General features: G+C 42.4%; 1 protein-coding gene across 13 annotated transcripts in view; it reads right to left on the reverse strand.

Annotated features, from left to right (window-relative positions):
* The window catches only part of LOC124428455 (RNA-binding protein Musashi homolog 2), a 94,190-nt gene that overhangs the window by 51,895 nt on the left and 22,898 nt on the right, over positions 1 to 19,397 (reverse strand). For 5 of the 13 annotated variants that reach the window (XM_046972502.1, XM_046972496.1, XM_046972497.1 and 2 more), the window contains exons 3-4: positions 9,183 to 9,355; positions 1 to 3,760 (exon numbers count right to left, since the gene is read on the reverse strand). The exon at positions 1 to 3,760 is cut by the window's left edge. The exons of 1 other annotated variant lie outside the window; for it this stretch is intronic. Coding sequence is in view for 4 of the 12 variants with exons in the window: in XM_046972493.1 (XP_046828449.1) it covers positions 9,183 to 9,238 (56 nt within the window). In the remaining 8 variants the exon portion in view is untranslated. The remainder of the gene's footprint in view (positions 3,761 to 9,182; positions 9,356 to 19,397) is intronic. 7 more of the 13 variants (XR_006943177.1, XM_046972493.1, XM_046972495.1 and 4 more) reach the window with 2 other exon arrangements.

Raw genomic sequence — 19,397 nt, forward strand, 5'->3', positions numbered from 1 at the left:
TTATCGTTGGAGCAACGTTGATACGATCAATGACAAAGGAACTTTTCGAAACGAGGCAAGTGTCTTATTTTAAGAGATAAAAATCGAGTGATCATCGTATACACGAACTGCTAACGAACGTTTCACATTTTTCTACCAATGGCCGTTTTCCCACGGCACGATTGTTATCTAAAAATAACGAGCCGCTTTAAATTCGATATAATAATAAACGATCTATCGACTATGGCGAAACGAACGTAATATTTCTTTGGAATGCGTTCGATCGTAATAGGGAATATCGACGCGTGCCAATAATTCGTAGTACCTCTGCCCTTCGATAGAGGACCCTGTATCGTTAAACAAGCTATAATCCGTTGCGACGGCACTGGCCAAAATTATGACGTGTCCCTTCGGTCGGTAAGCTGTTTGCAAGCTTGATAGAATTAATTAGATATATTCGTACGTGTATACGTTTGCGAACGAAAGCGCGCGCGCGCGCGCGCGATTTACACGGGAAATCTTGCTCGCTCCGTGGAGATCGCGTTTAATGAAAAATTTGTCGCGAACGGAAAGGGCAAACGCAGAACGATGAAATCAGATTTTATTCGGTCGAGACTTTGCGACCGCTACGAGACCGTTAACGCTTCGTCGGACGACGAAGGAGACGACGGCACGTGTTCGCGAAAGAAAGAGAAAAAGAAGATATGAAAAGAAAAGAGAGGGAAGCAAGCGTTCGTTACATGTGGTAAGCGTTCGTGCAAAGAGTAAATAACCAAGTACGTGGGGCTCGGAGCGAAACCGGTAAAGCGACGGCGGTGGGTCGACGCCATGAGTTATGCAACCGTAAGACGCATACAGTTCGTGGGTTTATGCGCTCGTAGGAGAACGTTCGACGGAATTATTATCTCTCGTTGAGATATATCGCAACGTCTCTTAGACGAACTACTCTACGAGCTAGCCAATCAACGTCGGATATCTTTTTTATCCTTCTTTCCTTTTCACTCCGTCGATTTCTTTCTTCCATTTTCTTTCGTGGACCACACGGTAAGCCGATAGGTCACGATCGGAAATAGCTGGCCAACCTCCAAATCGTCGGACAGATTCCGAGCGTGCAAGGAACGTCTCAAGGTGAATGCGTTGACCTTATTCGGCAAATATACGCAACTCTATGTGGTTACGTTGTATCAAGCGAAAAAAGAGAAGAAAGAAATAAAAGTTCGACTCTCGACGAGAGTATGACTTTTCTACTTTGAAATCAACGCCGTCGCGAGATCGTACCTATTCCAATTAAAGATTCCCGCGAAATGGGCGCATACATATGGAAAAGTCGATCGAACGGGGCAAGAAAGACGTCGGAGCGGAATGTAAAAATCGCGCGCGCGAAACGAATTCCACTCGAGTCGTTGCGAACAAAAAGCAGGAAGCGTTCACTCGCTGTGTTTCCTCTCTGCAATACGAGCTCCCCTTAAGAGGATTCGTTCGTTCGTTCGTTCGTTCGTTCGTTCGTTCGAGAGAGAGAGAGAGAGAGAGAGAGAGGAGACACCTGGGGGTGACCCGTTCGACGGCACTCGTCGTGCTTCCCTGTCCTTCTAGAGACTAGAATCGCGTCGTTCACCCTCTAGCCACGTGTTTCCCTTTATATTCTCGCTGTATATATATATATATATATATACTCCCCGATGCATAGAGAGGATGAGGACGGTGGTGCGGTCGTAGCAACTTTATTACGCAAATTCAATTTACCTCGTCTATCGCGTCGTCGAGGAGCAACGAACCGGTAGACGGACTAACGCGCGGAGAGAGTACCAAAGTAGCAAAGTAGCAAAGTTTTCGCGATCAATTTGCAAAGATACTAGAGAGCTATCTAAAAAATGACATACCTATTACAGAACGATTTGAACGTTCCAGTGCACGTCGCTGCTCTTTTCGCGTTCTCATACGTATACGCGCGTAGGATAGATAAATGCCGCAACTACATCGGCCACGCACATTCGGCCGCGATCGTTAAACCGTGTAACTCGGCCTCGGTGAAAGCTATCTGGGTTATTTTACAAAGGAACTCATCCGAGGGAGCTCTTAACAAGTGCTGCGGGTCGTACAGGAGAGAGAGAGAGAGAGAGAGAGAGAGAGAAAGAGAGATGGAAGAAGGGAATGAAACAAACGTGGTAACGATTTTGTGTCGACAAAGCCGACCGTTTGCAATTTCACCAAATGGAACTTTTCTTTAATACACGGAACGGGAACATAAGTAACGGACGAACATAAAAAATATCCATGTTTCATCAAACGTATCGTTTACGTCGGACAGAGGTGAAAACCGATAGGAAAGATCTCTTCTCGTTTTACAGGGAAAAAAGATAATTACGGGCTTACTATCTTTGCGAGCATTAACTCGCATTGGAATATCGAAAATGAAGGAACGATTAATAGGCGCAGTCGAGTTCGAATTTTAAGCGATCGCCACTGGCAGCTAGCGCCGTTTGAATATCACGGAAATTGAAACTATAAATTCTGCGATCCCATAAATTCCGTGACTTACCGAGCGTAAACTCTGTTCTCTCTCGTGGCTCGAACAGAGAGAGAGAGAGAGAGAGAGAGAGAGAGAGAGAGAGAGAGAAAGTCGTAAGTACTGTAAAATAACGAGCGCGAGCTAGCTACTACTTCGGAACATTCTCACCTCGAGGCTACGAGCCCGAAAGGCCTCTTACTTACGAAGATTCATTTTATCATTCTCTTCTCGCGTCGCAAACGCGAATAACAGGTAGCTACGTGACAGGAAAGAATTGACTACATAGTTTTCACGAGAAATCTGTTACGTGTACAAGGATCTTTGTTTTTTACAACTGCATCTACTCTCCTACTAGTCGCTAACAATGCGCACTGATTAACATTAGTTCTTTAAAAGTCTTATATTTTCGAGAAGGAAAAAAATTTCTTTCGTAACATTTCGAGGATTCGATTAAGTAAATGTTAACCTGTAAAACGTAAAATGGCCCTCGGTTGATCATCGTTTCGAAGAGGAAGGGAGCGAGAGAGAGAGAGAGAGAGAGAGAGAGATCGAAAATGGTTCTCTGGTCGGTAGTAGAACGTATTCTCGTCACGACGAGTTGCACCGGGTGGTACGGCGTGCCAGACACGAGCCGGTCTTTACTACTGGCTGCCACTGCTACTACTACTACTACCACTACATACTCTTCTCACCCTTAGTCTCGTTCGACCTCACCCTTCGTTGCCGGAACACTCACTTAACTTCCATCCTTCCTTCTCTCTCTCTCTCTCTCTCTCTCTCTCGCTCGCTCGCTCGCTCGCTTGCTCTCCGTCGAGACTTTGCGAGATTTTCCTTCTTATCGCATTTTCCCTCTCTTTCTCGCGCGCTTATCGCTTTCCGCTGCTTTGCGTAATTTTATCCACCACTTACTTGCGACACGTGCTTATAAATACGTAATCGTTGGCTGTCCGACATTATTTTGTTCACTTTTTATCAGATTTTTATCCATTCTCTCTCTCTCTCTCTCTCGCTCTCTCTTACTGCGGTCGTATCGAATCGAAAAGAAAGAAAAGGTGACAAAGCTCAAAGAGCGAAGCTCTGCGCTAAAGCTCTTTTATTACGAATCTGTTTGTAAACGGCACAGCTACGAGATCATGTCATTGAGGTATATCTCCTGGCAGAGATATCGTCCGACGCGATCGTTAGCAAAGTTCGTCCTTCGTCGTACCATCGAGTTTCTGGCCCCATTGTCGAGCCCGATACCGTATCGATTCCAAGGAGCTCGAGGTGGGGCTGAAAGTAGAAGAAAGAGAAACGAATGGAGACTCGATGGAAAAGAGAAAACAAGTGGGAACGGAGAGAATGTTGGTTGGAAAAAAGAGAGAAGGATAGTACAAAAGTACGCGGCCCTCTTCGTTACTCTTATCGAAAACCGGAAGCAGTATCGACAGCCCTGAGGTCACTCCGATCGAAGATTTTTCGATTGTTGCCTCTCACGAGTACTCTGACAAAAGAAATCGGAGCAAAGTTGGATCTCTAGTTCGGCAAGGGTGGCCTTACCTTGCTCGAGTTTAAAATTATAGCTGAAACGATATCTTGGTTCGAACGTTTCTCGACACTTTTGCTTCCCTTTTATTCTTGCTCCTTTTTCTTCGATCCGATGAATTTATAAAAATCGTAAAAGATTTTAATCGTAAAAACTCTCGCCGTGATTTGACAAGCGCGATTGAATTCGATTAGAAAATAGTGGGAAAAAAAAAAAAGGAAAACGGAAAAAAAAATTCGCCGTCGAAAGTGGCACGCATCGTTGCGCACGAATTAACACACCGACGCGGCGTACGATTTCCTTTCTCCTAGTCTAATCTTTGTTCCTCTCCGTTAATCACGGAAATGCGACGTTAACGAGCGCGATTACATTTACACGAGCGATTACCACACACAGCGGCCTCCTCCGTGGGTGTGTGCTAATCGTTGCTCCACATCTACGCTCTTACGATCGATTCGATCGACTCGAGAGAAGCTACGCACACTCCTTCATATTTTTAACATTATTACAATAATCGGATACACCCAACGATATAAAAATCTTTCCTCCTTTTGTTAGGAAAAGACGTTTGGGACATCCTCGAATTCATTTAACTCGCTTATCGCTCGTTTACATTAATCCTGCCATTAGAGTAATTACGTTGGAATCTACAGGTCGCGTCGGAACGTGCAGCAGGTGGGAGAGGAACACACCGAAACGAAGATCATCCTAGTTCCGATCGAAGCTGGTTTCCATGGAGAGGGAGAGAGAGAGAGAGAGAGAGAGGGGGGCGGGGATGGGGGGGGGGGAGCGAAGGGTCGAACGTGACTTCGTACGGGAAAGGGGACGTCCCGTTAGCGAGCTGCCCAACAACGCCGTGGAGACCGAAAACTATCGGGAATCATCTCGAGACGAACTCGTTTAACCGAGCTCGCCTATTCGACGAAGCGAAACCACGTTGCGGCTTTCCCACCGGCAGTTGTCAAGAGATTATCCTTAGGCGAATCCCTAAGCTTCTTTCTCCTCTCTTACGCTGTAAATCTTCTCTATACGCTGTGTGTTAAAGGAAAAATATTTAAATACTTTTTCACTCGGACGTGACATACTTTCGAATAAATTAATTATTTCGATCTCGCGAGATTCGAGAATATTTTCGAATAATTGCATCTCAACCCTTTCAATATCTAACCGTTTGATCGAATATTTATAGAATAATATGGGTATCGCCGTTAGTCCTTTTAAAAAGCAAAGAAGAGATTTCCGAGGATTAGTACGGACGTATCATCGACGTTCCCCTATTATTCGCTATTCACAATAATATTATCCGTTACGTAGGAACGTTCGATTCTGATCGAACGATCAGTTTAATCGTTTAAGAGAAACGATTTTATTTGTAAAATAAATATTTCGTTTCGAACCTAACGAACGTTTTAACGAACGTATATTTTCGAGAAACACCCTGTGCATTAAGTCATCGTTGTCGTCGCCTGGCCATTCTCACACCAATCTTCATTCAAACCCAAGAAATAAGGAACAAAGTGAAGCGTCCGCCGTCTTGTCGTGCACCTGTCGTCGACCTGTCTTCGTTCCACCGTCGCTGCGCGTTAACATATACCTCTTTAACGAAACTTTGGAATTTCGCAACAGCGTCGAAGACCGAGAGAGATGGACGACGGACGGAACGATTACGGGCAGTGGTGGTAAAGCAGCACACGGACGCGTCCGTACATACGGAAATGTCATTAAAGCGTTACACCTAATTGCACCATTAGGGTATCCCCGTCTAATGCCAAGTTGAAACCGCAATCCGATTTCGATGAAATTTCGAAAGCGACGAGAGACGGCCACGATTACTCCTTACCGATATTTTTCTTATCGTTGTGTCTCCCTCGTAAAATGTAGTAAAATGTAGTAAAATGTAGTTTCGGATAAACGATTTTGGGAAAAGTTTTGAGATATTAATAGAGTCGATATTAAGAGAGCGAACCTGATTTTCTCTTTTAATAATTTTTTTTTATTTCATTACGCGTTTCTTTCACGCGTATAATACAAAGTAGTAATAATAAATGCTACGTTACAAAGTATCGCGCAGAAATTGAATAGCTCGGCTTGCTATAAATCGTACGCGTAATCCTCCACCATAATGGTATCTAAATGCGAATCATTCGATATTCCGATTGTATAGGATCTCTCGAATCACGGCAAGCCGATATTATCGTGCGGATATATCGGCTATACCAATTGCATTTGCTTTACTCGCCGACTGACGGTTTCGTGGTCTTGTAAGTGTAAATATAAACGTACTCGTATATCGTTCTAATAGATGGAACGAAAAATATTAATAATAATGAGAAAATGATTTTGAAAGAATATTAGAAGATTGCGAATCAAAAGAAAATTCTTCTGCTCGCGTTGCCAACCTATTCACGTCTTAACCTCTCGCACGTCCCTTAACAAAGCTTTTTGATTATTACCTCCCTTTCTCTCTCTCTCTCTCTCTCTCTCTCTCTCTCTCTCTCTCTCTCTCACTCTTACTCTTATCGATCTTCGAAAAATCTTCGCAAGACAGAGACTCGTGGGAACAAAGAGCGGCTATGCTAGAAAGAAGAAGTTAATTGCAGACGCCGTTCTTTAGATTCTTTTTTATTTCCCCTTCTACTGGCAACGTAAAAGAGAGAGAGAGAGAGAGAGAGAGAGAGAGAGTTGGGGAAGAACAACGAAAGAGGCTGAAAAAAGGGATGCGCGTGTGCGTAACTCGTGCGTTTACTTACACGTTTATATACGTGTCTGTGTGCAAAATCACGGCGTTCTGCCCCTGAAAGAACTTTAATCAAAACTACAAGAGAGAGAGACCTACTTTCTCATTCGTTCATCCTCGCTTCCGACTTCTATTTTCTCTCTCTCTCTCTCTCTCTCTCGCTCTATCTCTTTCCGTTGGTACCGCGTAGCCGGAGAAGAGTCTAGGCAGAATGCCTCGTGCCTGGCAACGATGCTACATTGTCTATGCCACTTTATTGTCGCGACCGTTAGAAGACCATCCCAGTTGTCGTCGTTTTCCAACGAAGCCGGAGTTTGATTTAAACAACGTGGGCTCCGACTCTATCCTCCAACTCGCAAGCTATTTTTCCTCAAAACTTTACGAGAAGAAGAAGAGGAAAAAATATAAAAGTGCAACTCTGAGTGCAGAGAGATATCTTGGCGCGTTTAATTCGTCTTCTTTTCGGTAGCCTTCGATACAATGGTACAAGTAATAAACAATAAATGAGAGTAAAGAAATCGATTCGTTAATTAGATCGCTCTATTTAGCGAGTCATCGTAAAATAATATTCGAGAATGGTGCGGAGAAACCATTGGCAAGATGACTAGCGTCGACGATCTCTAACGATACGTTCTAATCTATTCGCTCCGCGGCATTTGGCGAAACGGATAGCCAAGTGCTAGGCTAGAATCGCTTAGAAATGGACGGAATATCGTTAGGCTCTTTAGGAATTCGATCGTTCGATTCCAAGAAGAGAATACTCGCCGAGGCTAAATAATCCGCGTTATTCCGAGTGGTTCGTCTAATGGATATACCGCGAGACGTTTCGACATTCGTCTCCATTTTTCCTTCCTTCCGAGAACGATTCGATCGTGCCACTCGACGACGGAAAAATGCATTTCATTCTTCCGTCCTATTTATTAATTACTCTCGTTATCACGATTATCCGAGTTTTAATTAATACTTTAACACTACTCACTCAGTCACGAGTATCCACGATGGAAAACTCTACTCGATGCCGTTGACACCAACCAACACTACTGTGTGTCCAATTAAAAAACGCGTCTTTCTCGTAGTCGATTCCTTTTAAAGAGAAATATCGATTATATTTCTTGTAAAATCGATCGGATCGTGCAAAGTGAGCATGCTGACTCGTTTCGATCATAGAGCCGCGTAAAGTATCTCGAAGGGGAGACGGGGGAGATCTTATTTCCTCGGCGTAGCAGGTACATCCACAAGGGAACAGCCACTAAAAGAAAGCAGGTGGAATCGGATGGAAACATCGCTAACGATTAAGCTTATCTTTTAAGAAAAGGACCGACTCGACAAGCTCTTTTTCATCAACGCGAGAACTCTCGTCCGGTCGGCTTCTCTCTCTCTCTCTCTCTCTCTCTCTCTCTCTCTCTTTTTCTTTTTTTTCTAATTCCGATCAGTCATGGGAAGCAATTGAAAGGAATCGTTCTCCTTTTTATTAGAACGCAACGTTATTACCACGACCACCAATGGATTTTCACCTAAAATTAAATCCTGATAGAAATTTTTGCTTCTTTTTTTCTTTCTCGCTTTGGGAAAAAAACCAATGAATATACCTACGGAATTTATCCGTGACAATGATTCTTTTCTTTTTTATTTCGATAACTTTGACGACGTAGAGACGTACGATATATCGAACGTATCCCTTTTATCCGCTCTACGAACGCTCTACGAAAGCATTGTTTATTAAAAAGTATACGGTATTGGAGATATTCTCGACGTTAAATTTCAGTAAGCTTCGCGAATAAAGTTCTTACAAGTTTCTCTCTCGTCTCGGGTACTCGGGCATTCGTCGTTAAGATATATTCCAGATATATTTTTGCATACTTTTATATACTACTTCTATAAGCATGCATGCACTAGACGGACTTCTATACACACGCCGTACGTACGTATCTATGTCAAGTGAAGCTTTCGATAACAGCTCTCTACCGCTTTATTTTACGCACTACGAGCGTGAAAGCACCTCGGAAACTCGCGAATGAAGAAAAGAAAGAAAGCAAAAAAAAAAAAAAAAAAAGAAAGAAAGAAAGAAAGAAAAAGAAAAGAAAAAGCGAGAGCGAGAGAGAGAAACTATCGTACGAGACGTTGAATTCTTTCGCAAAACCTCGTATGCCATTATATCAATTCATTATATTAATTTCAAATTTCGCTTTTAAATTTGCCAAAAGCCTCTATAAGGCGATCCTAAAGAGTATTCGGACGTTTTGCAAACACGCGATGTACATCTACGATTGATAGAGAAAATGATAAGACGACGCTGACAAAGTGCCAAAGTGCCTTCACGTTTTACGTTGAAATTTCTGACCGGTGCGACGAAAGCCCTAAGCTTTCGCCGAGAGCTTTTATAAGAGGCTTCCAAATTTGGTATATCGAGGGAACGACGAGTCGTCACTTACCAGTTCTCTATGACGCCGACGTTCGTGAAATTCGGTGGAAAGCTCGCGGCCGCCATAGGTGGTCGCGACCGATTACTCGAGCCTCCCTGTCACTTCCGTCTCTTCTCGGGGACACCGACGTGCTCTGCATGAAAAAATTGACCAGTCGATTAGACGACGTCGGAATTTCGCTTCTGAAAAAACAAAAGAAAGAGAAAAGAAACACGGGTGTTCATTTTCAACCAAATGACTCGTAAACGCTTCCGATTGCCGAGAGAGAGACGAGATGCGATTAAGCGTCAAACACGAATTGAACGTTACGTCGAAATACGTTACGACGTTCTCGATTGTGTTCCATCGCAACGTATCGAGATCCCGATAATCGAATGCACGATAATAACTTTCAACAGGTCCCACGATCGTCTCCTTCGAACGTACGTGCATAATATGTCGTAGAAGGATACTGAGCAAACTATTGTTTGCAACGTCTAACGATAAGAAGCATAATTTCAAGTCGAAATAAAACGATACACCATTGCTATATCCAATTACAAGTTATCAAACTTAAATTTCTCCACTCTATTCCGACTTGTTTCAACGAGTAACAAAGTTTATCACCAAGCAAACGAGATGATCAATTTTAGGGAAGCCTGCATAAATGGTTAAATAAGACATACCGGTGCTATAAAGGAAACCAAGTAGAATTTCTTATGGTTGAGAAATTTCTATTATATTCTAAGAAACGAAACGTTAGAAACTTGAAATTAACGGTGCAAACGTAGATCGACTTTCGCGTCTTGCTTCTCAATGTCGACGTTGAAGTCTTTGCGTTGTTCGAAGACGTTTACTATGTCTGTAATTTGAATCTCAATGATAACGAACGAAGGTGAGAAGGGTTGACGCAATACTTGGAAATCACTGTCGTTTCTAATGATATACGCCAGGGAAGAAAAGTTCATTATTATCTTACAACTAACAAATTATTTCGAGAAGGAAGACGTCGTCACATTATCGCGATAGAATTGTTACGGGAACAATGTTGATCTATGAAATAGCAGGCGTCTAAAAGAAAACGGCCTATACAATATCCTCGTCAAAATTATGCAACTTTTCTATCCGACAATTTTTTTCTACGAAGCATAATTTCAAATTTATTCAAAAATGCGCGCCTTATATGTGCCCTCGTCGTGAACATGGACACCCACACGGTGACGCGCTATCTTCATTTCTATCCTTCTCGTCGGTATTCCTTTCTCGCATTATTATCTTTCTGCTTTCGGGTAGCACTTCGTCCCGCAGGCAGTCGGTATCGGTAATGAACGATCTATTGTGCCGTTGGATGCTCTTTGAGGAAGAGAGAGAGAGAGAGAGAGAGAGAGAGAAAGAGGCGACGGAAAGGAGAAACGGAAAATAAGAGAGATGGGTGCTGAACGAGCGAGAAGGGCTACGGAAAGAGTATAGAAGAGGTATGAAAACGGTACTCGTTAATGGACTCCCACCAGACACTTTTACCCTCTTCGTCTCTCTCTCTCTCTCTTTCTCTCTGCAACTCCCACTTCTTTCGAGGCAGCTTTTAACAAGCCCCAAGCGTACAGAGTGCGAGAGAGAGAGAGAAAGAGAGAGAAAGGTGGATTTGTTACACGTGTAAGCTCGTCTCGGTACATATCGTGCCGTTGTGCATCATTATCGTGCCCGAGCGCGTCTTTTTAGCGGCTGTATAGAGAGACAGAGAGAGAAAGAGAAAAGGACGAAGCAATGGTTCAAGCCTAGTGCAATGCAGCCTAGACAAACATATAGCGGTTCTAATAGCAACGTTAGGTGGGATCGTTTTCATTAGGACGCTTAAACGTGACGTTGAAAATTGGCAGATTTTTTCTTCCTTTTTCTTCTTTTTTTTTATTATCGCGATTTAGATCATCGGACAGGATAATGAGAAAGTACGAGGAAGCTCTTCATCGTTGTACACTATCAATCGTGATCTACCCCAACCTTGATTTTAACATTTTCAAGCAATCTTTTTCAAGAGGAAAACGAGAGAGAGAGAGAGAGAAAAGTATTTGGTTCGATCGGTAAACGATCAATCGGCGCTCTCTTCGTACGTTTATCATTTGCGATTCTATGTCTTCCTTTTCCTTTCTTCGTTGAGTTTCATTTTCTATCCCTCTCGTCTCATCGGTTGTCTGAATATTTGATTGACGATCGTACACGATAATTCGGGTCCGTTCGAAGATTCGCATCGTTATTTATGTATATACTAGGTACAAGAGAGAATAAGGGGAAGGACAGGAAACTAGTTTGGTCCTCTTTGGGAAAGTTTGGGCCCAAACTTTGCCAACTAACGAACGAGAAGCCGAATGAGATGTATTCGCGAGGAGTACGAGGACGAATACACTCGAAGCTGACTAATTAACATCGGAAGAGACAGAGAGTGTGAGAGAGAGAGAGAGAGAGAGAGAGTGAAATCGATAGTCCCGCACCAGTTCGGCCAACGGTGAATCGTTGTCGCGCGAGCGCATGCACGTCGTTAAAAAAATCGAGGACTCGAAGCCCGCATATTTGGGTTAATTGAGGATAATCCATCTTTTCCAAGACTATCCATTTACTGGGTTCTTCATAAACCGACGTTATTTTCACGTGCACAATACCTATCTCTCTCTTTCTCTCTGTCTTCTACTTTGAATCATTTTCCATGACGAGAAAGAGAGCGAGCGAGCGAGCGAGTGAGAGAGAGAGAGAGAAGAATTTAAAAAGGCACACGATCCGTTCAACCTAATTTCGTTAGCGAAGACCTCGTTCGTTTCAAGAAATCCTATATTTTTATCTTTTATTTCTCTCTCTCTCTCTCTCTCTCTCTCTCTCTCGAAAACTATACACGGAATTGTGTGAGAGTTTCCAAGTTTCCAACTACTGAGAAAGAGAGAGACAGACGGACAGAGAGAAGATGCACGGTAATGCCATTTGCAGTTCTCCCGTTCCGTATCATTTCTGGCCACGAGTAGAGATACCAGCCGTTGTGTAGCACCGTCCTCGAGTACCGGCAAGTCTAGATAATAATATAATAGTAGTAACGTATTCGAATAATGTGCACTCGCTAACGTGTCTACCTGCATATCTGTATACATATCTCGACTATTGTAATTGATATAAGAGAGCTAAGTATATTTATGGGCGTACCTACGAATGAATACAAAGTATCATTGACGAATCTCTTGGTAGATAGTATCGTTGAATCTTGCACCATAGAGATCTAGATATAAACAAATAAATAATATCGCATAATGTACAAGTTGGCATGTAAATCCGCTGCCCGGACCGCTTCTTCTAGGTGGAAATTCTTCCTTTGATTTTTATTTCCTCGTCATCGTACTAAATGGGGTTGCGCAGGCGCCAGGGTGACTGTTTAATCCTCCATTCCTCCCCACCAGCTTTCTTTTGGTAACCTTCCAAGCCGACTTCCGGCCGCTTGGCCGAGGTTCAACGCGTTAAACTACGTCCACGTAGAAAATTTAACGTACGGAACGCGAGCATCCGTAGGTATTAGAAAAAGATGGAGGAAAAAGTCGTGTGAAACTAATACCAGCGATACCTGCATAATCGTTATGTAACGAGAGAACGCGGAACCTACCTTTCTTGCATTTATTCGATTTTCATTCGGCCATATCGAGCAACAAGAAAAATATCTGATAACTCAAATTTATAAAAGATCGTTGTTGATGTCGTAAAGAAGAGAAGAAAAAAACCGATTTGGTGATGCAAAAAAGGCTGGATTTTTTATAAGAAGGTGGAAATGGAGAAAAGAAAAGATCAATAATACCGAGAAGAAAGAAAAATCGACGACTCAGCGTCCGGCTATTATCCGTCGATCGTTCGTTCCAACGTCCTTCGAAGATTGGCCATTGGCCGTTTTGAATTTGATGAAAAAGATTGCCGTAGAAAGAGAAAAGAGCGATGATAACGGAATCTCGATGGGGAATCCATCACCGTTTATCGTTCGAATGACGTCCAAGTATCCTGGAAAACGGATCTCGATGACGACGTGAAAGTCCATAGAGAAAATGGAGAGACACGGTAAAAGATGTATCTACTGGTAATAAATACGATAAAAATAATGTCCACACATATATATATATATATATATATATATATATATATATATATACATATATATATATATATAGACGATATATATATAGGAGCCGATCGAGGAGAGAAGTAAACGGCACGATATCCGAGCTCGAACTGGCTCCGACATAGAATCCGTGTACTTACGTCCTTCAACAGTCCGGGAAATCTAAGACGATTCGCAAGAACCTACAAAGAAAACAAAATAATACGAAAGGACGAGAGAGAACAAACTTTTATCGGTCGTCTTTGTATCTATCGGTTGGTACTTTATAACGACTTTGAAATGGTTGTTTTTAACAAAAATAAAAAAGAGGAAGGGGAAAGAAACCAACGGCGAGAAGAAGGAGGACGTTGGAATGGTAGTCGTACGAAGGGGAACACTTTTGCTCGCGGTACTCGCTTTACGGTTCGCGTGCAACGCCACTCCAAATGTAGGTTGCACGTCCTCGAGTGGTCCACGTTGGTTCTTGATTTTTTTTCCTCTCTCTTTTTTCTCCTTCCATTCGAAGGGATCCGCGCCCTTAACTTGCGCTTTCCTTTAACTCTCTTTCTCTCTCTCTTTTCTTTTTTTAATTACTTAACCCTTGAACTTTCCACATCGAACGCTTTCGATATACTTTTGTCGTGTTCTTTTATTATTTTACTCCTAGATTCCTAGATTGTCTTTATAAGACAGGTAATCTAGAAAGTTGGGATCATTTATCTTCGTTGGATAAAATCTGCTCGCTCGGAGGAAGATTTTGTTAACTCGTTGTTCGAAATAAAAACTAAAAGAAAATTAAGTGTCAGGCTGTGGAATAAAAATTGTCGAGAGAAAATAATCTAATCGAGTTATTCAAAGTTTCTAATCTTTGATTCTTTCAATACTGGTTTCACTTTCTCTTTATCTAGTATAAGTAGGAAGTCGTAAATCCGGTATTTGCCGTTTCTCAACGAGAAGGGGATCAAACCTTGGCGACTATCGCGGGATCGAGATAATAAACCAAACGAACACAATTAAATACGCAAGCGACTTAGTAAGCTATAAATAAGACGCAAGGAATAGCTAGGATTGCTTTTCACTGAACGTCAATGAACGACAACGAAGATTACAAAAGAAGTACGTGGGCGGATCGGAACGTTCGTTGGTCATGGTCCATGTACCGCGAGCACCTTGTTCCTGCCTCTCTCTCTCTCTCTCTCTCTCTCTCTCTTTCTCTCTCTCTATTGCATCATGTTCTTGTTGCAGGAAGAACGATCGAGTCGGAAAGCTTAATGGATTTCCCAGGCTTGTCCCTTCGCTTCTGCTTTTGTCTCCTGAAATTGCGTTAGTTTCCTTTTTCCGACCCTTCCTCCCTTACTCCGAGACCATCGAATAATTTACTGTGTTAATCAAGCGGAGGAGAAAATAAAAAAAAGAAAAAAAAAGAAAAAAAAAGAAAACAGAAGAAAAGATCGCGACGAGCAATGAGAATTAATGATACATATTCCTTATATATTAAATAGCCAAAAGACGTATTTAAATAGCGTGATAATTTTCATAACTCCCTATAGATAATCGGTATGCTAGTCGTTAGCATAATTAAAAGCCGATCGATTTTACGCAAGACGACCGAGGTGAAGAGGATTGAATCATCGTTGGCGGATCTCTCGCCACGGGAGATTTAAAGGGCTCGGCAGTACATAAGCTTTGAAGAAGGAGAAGAGAGAGAGGGGAGATAAAGCAGTGTAGCGAGGAAATGAGATGGGAAATCAGATGTCGATTAGCGCCTTTCTTCGACGACTACCGACACTTCCTCTACTTACTCCCTTCTCTTCTCTCTCTCTCTGCTTAAGTCTGCAGTGTCTGACATTTTCTTGAATATACCTTGGCGATATACTTTACGCGAAAAACTTGATCGATAGTATTCTTCGTGCAAACGGCTATACAAGTATTTATATTTGCGGTAGAATTAACATATTTCATTCTCTCTGCTTTTATCTGCTAATTTGTCTCTCTCTCTCTCTCTCTCTGTTTTTCGATCGACATTAATCTTTCTCGAAAGAAGACGTACGGATTTACGAGGTCCGACGGACGTTCTTCCGTCTGTTACTCTTGCTTTGAAATTCCAATGATCACGGTAGCCAATTAAAAAGCAAATATAGACGTTCCAAATGAAAATTTCTCGTCTGTTTCACGCCCGGGATGAAAGAAAGGGAAAGAAAAAGGAGAGAGAGAGTGAGAGAGAGTATCGAATTTATACGTACATCTCGTAATCTCTATTCTTAACGATTTGTACGTTCGATAGTAAAAAATGAATTCTAATTGAATAGAGATAGATTAAAGTATCCTTAGATAATCTCGATCAACTCGTCTCGTAAATAAATCGTCGTAAAGAAAATCATCGACGTAGTTTCGAGCGTCCCGTTCCAATTACGAAGGTGCTTTTTAGAAGAGAAACATAGCCCACGTACGTTCTCGTAAATAGTAAGCTTGCCTTTTAGAGCTCAGTAATATTTACGTGGCTCGATCGAGGAAAGACTCGAGGAGACACCGTGTAGGTATCGGCGTAAACTAGGTAACGCGAAGAGAACGGATCTAGTTGTAATTTACGTTCACGTAGCGAGCTGATTAATGGTCGCATGCGATCAGACGCGAACGGGCAGTCGGTTACGAGAGCCTCTACTATCTTTTGAAAAATGATTGAATTGAAATATTTTTCAATGATAAATTTCTGTTCTTAATTAAGTATCGTAGGTAACGTTTGACGGTGTCACGTAGAAGCGAAAGCCATCGACTTATCGTTGTCTCCCTGACAAAGTAGTCGGAACTCTACGGGAGTAGAGTATTTTTCAAACTTTTCACTTAAACTTTCTGCAACGAGCTCCCAGAGTCAAAGTTCTCGAGCTAACGCTTGCATTATCCAGCTCGGGCTATGCGCATCCTTCGACTTCCTTCAGCCGTTGAGAATTTTTTCACTTTTTACGAGGCTCCATTTCGAGTTTTCGATCGAAGACAAGTATAATAAACTATGAGTATCACAATAGCTCGATATTCCAAGGGTTTTTACAATCGATATTCCAAACTATCCAAGTCTCCCCGACGTCATTTCAAATATCCACGCGCATTTATCTACTTTTAATTCGATCGATGAAAGGCAATAGGTGCACACCGCGTTCAAACGTTTCATTTCGCGAAGCGAACCTATTCGAAGCATTGAATTCTCTACGATTCGTCGAAGCACGAAATATATCTCTCTAGGTACGAGATATGTGTATGTGTTTTCGGTACCTATACGTGTTACCTCGATGTTATACATATGCTTGATATCGGATCGAACGTTTTACCGCAAACATACCGCAACGAATCATTAGAGAAGTTTCTATGCAAACGGGGAAGAACCGATGCAAAAGAAAGAGAGTACGTATCTCTTTCCCTCTCTCTCTCTCTCTCTCTCCCTGGGCAAGGTCGCAAACGTGCTCGGACCAAGCCAAATTCGTCGTCGGGGCGGGTGTAGTTTGAACCACCGCCAAATGTGACTAATCCCATGAATGCCGCACACCGAGCTAACTGGAAACGTCTCTCGTACTCTTTATAATTTATCTGTATATACACACACACACAGACACATGAGAGGATTCTCTCTTTCCTCCTATCGTACAAAGTGTCGAAAAGAAATGGTTGCTAAAAGAGAAAAGTAAAGACTCGGTTCGATAACGGTGCAATTTGATATTTTCTTTTCTCATTAACATCTGAAAAGTCGAGCGTCGAGCGTCGTCACGGAAAAGACGAAAGTGCGGCTTTGTCTTTCTCAAAAGAAATTCTTCGAAAATTATTACGTGAGAAAGCATAGGACGCGTACGGTATATGTAGGTATATATGTAGGAAGCGAGCGTTGCAATTAGACCGCTCTGGTAATTACGTCGCAATTAAGAAATTACGTTTTTCCTTCTATCCCGTCGGCAGTGGTAATCGTAGGACGACGATAATCTTCCTAGGACTATCGAGGCAAACGCGACGACGATTCATTTCATCGACGAACTCGCGTGATTTTGGCCGCACCCTCTCCTCCAAATTATTTTCTACCTTTCTGTTTCTTTCTCTTTTTTTTTTTTTCTCTTTCTACGAGTTCATATATCAATTTTTTATCGTCAACGTTGCGCCCGAGGAAATTCAGTTTTCCATTAAACGCGAACATTTCTTTCGCAGTTACTCCGTTTCATCCACATACCCGCTTTACGGATTTCCTTTGGACCGGTGGACGGTTAGGATTTTCTCTAAGCCCCGTTCTCCGTGTTTAAGCACGGAAAAGTAGAATAAAAGCGTGCTTCGTGATACCGTCGCGTATCGTCTCTCTCCTCGAGATATACAAGAGTGTTCGCGCGCGCGCGCGCGCGCGCGTGTGTGTGTGTGTGCGTGCGTGTGTGCCGCAAAACACGACGTACATACCTACTCGTGCCCCGAGAGCAAATTATGTTTCTTTTCTACTCGTGTCTCGTGATACGTCCACAAAACCGTTGAGAAAATTCCATCTCCATTTAAAAGTTAATCCGTACCAAGAGATATGGCAACGAGTGAAAAGCGAAAGGAGAGAACGACCAAAAGAGACTTCGAAATGATAATAGTAATAAGAAAGAATTAATTTTCTCCTTTCGTTTACGTACGTCAGTCAAATGGAGAAACGCGTTAAATAGCGTTATCGGTAAGATAGGTACATAGAAAATCCTGATCGTTGCAATACTATTGAATTTCTCGAGCTATAGACTTTGTGAATCTGTTCGAAAAGGAACGGAAAAAGAACTGATAAAATTGATTTATTCCGAGATTTCGTTTGATACTCTTTATAAAAGAGCCGTCGTTGATAAGTATCCCTTTGTTCGTCGCTCTTTGGCTATCGTTTTCAAACGAAAAAGCCAGATAGACGAGATAAAAAGTCGAAACGGGCTAGTTTAGCCCGTTCGAAAGCTCGAGCTAGACAATGGCACACATTTATGTTCGATCCTAGGTGCATTCCTAGAATACACCTCGTAGTAACGAATAATGCGTTAGGTCTCTGGGGAGAACTTTTAGGATTAAGGAAAAGCAAAGAACCGAAATCAAAATAGCTCATAAAACTCGAATTGATGCTTAACGTCCTTAGCGAGGAACCTTCCCTTCTGGCTCTTCATCTTTTCTCCCTCTACTTCGCTTCTTCTTTCGACGTGAATCAAAGGACCAGGTTAGAGATATAGAGAGAGTAACGCGTAAGTCGTTGCCCTACTACTATCGACGTTCCACGGTGAGTCGTTTTAGTTGCGACAGAGGAAAAAGGAAAGAAACGAATGGACGGAGAAGGAGAATGATGATGGAAAAGATGGAGGGAAGGGAGTACAACGCGAGAAGAGTGCGAGAGCTAGAAGGAACACTCTCTTTCTTTTTTTTCTCTTCTTTTTCCCAGGCTATGACGAAAAAACTGTGTCGCCCATTGTCGACCGGTACACAGCGCGGAACAATCGCGATAATGAGAAAGCTACGCAGTCGAAGAGTTCCTTTTTTTTCCTTCTTCTCTCTCTCTCTCTCTCTCTCTCTCTCTCTCCTTTTACTTGGTCCTATCTCTTCTCTTTTAGTCAGATTCCAACTGCAATCTTTCTCTCTTTCGTTCTTTCTTCTCTCTTTCTCTTTTTGATCATCGACGAAACCTCCGAGACCTTTCCACTAATTGTTTCGCGGATCTCGATCGATCCAACATTTTCGACTACTTGTTCCCGAGACGAGAGAGAGGCTTTAAAGTTTCTCGTAATCGGTCGACGCGTGCTCTTATCACGAAAGATCAATCAGAATCGAAATGTTTTCAAGTTAAATTAGTACGTTTTGTTTCTCTTTTTTACTTCGAAACGCTACGAAATTAAATTGATTCAGCGAGCGCACTCGTCTGGAAATTGTTACGTCTCTCGAGAAGCGCGGCAATAAGTCAATCATGGATGATATCGATCGAACGCATTCCAAGAGACTCGTACATAAGTACTTACGTACGCGTCTTTTTCCGTGGTACGTCAGACGCAACATCGAAATACGTCACTCGATGCCAATATTACCGCATCATAGCACTCGGAACTATTTCTATCGTAGTTACGTTGGTATTACGTAAAAGGAAAATCGAGCCCTTAGACTCT

This window comes from Vespa crabro, chromosome 12 (genome assembly GCF_910589235.1).
Source record: "Vespa crabro chromosome 12, iyVesCrab1.2, whole genome shotgun sequence".
Lineage (NCBI taxonomy): Eukaryota > Metazoa > Arthropoda > Insecta > Hymenoptera > Vespidae > Vespa > Vespa crabro.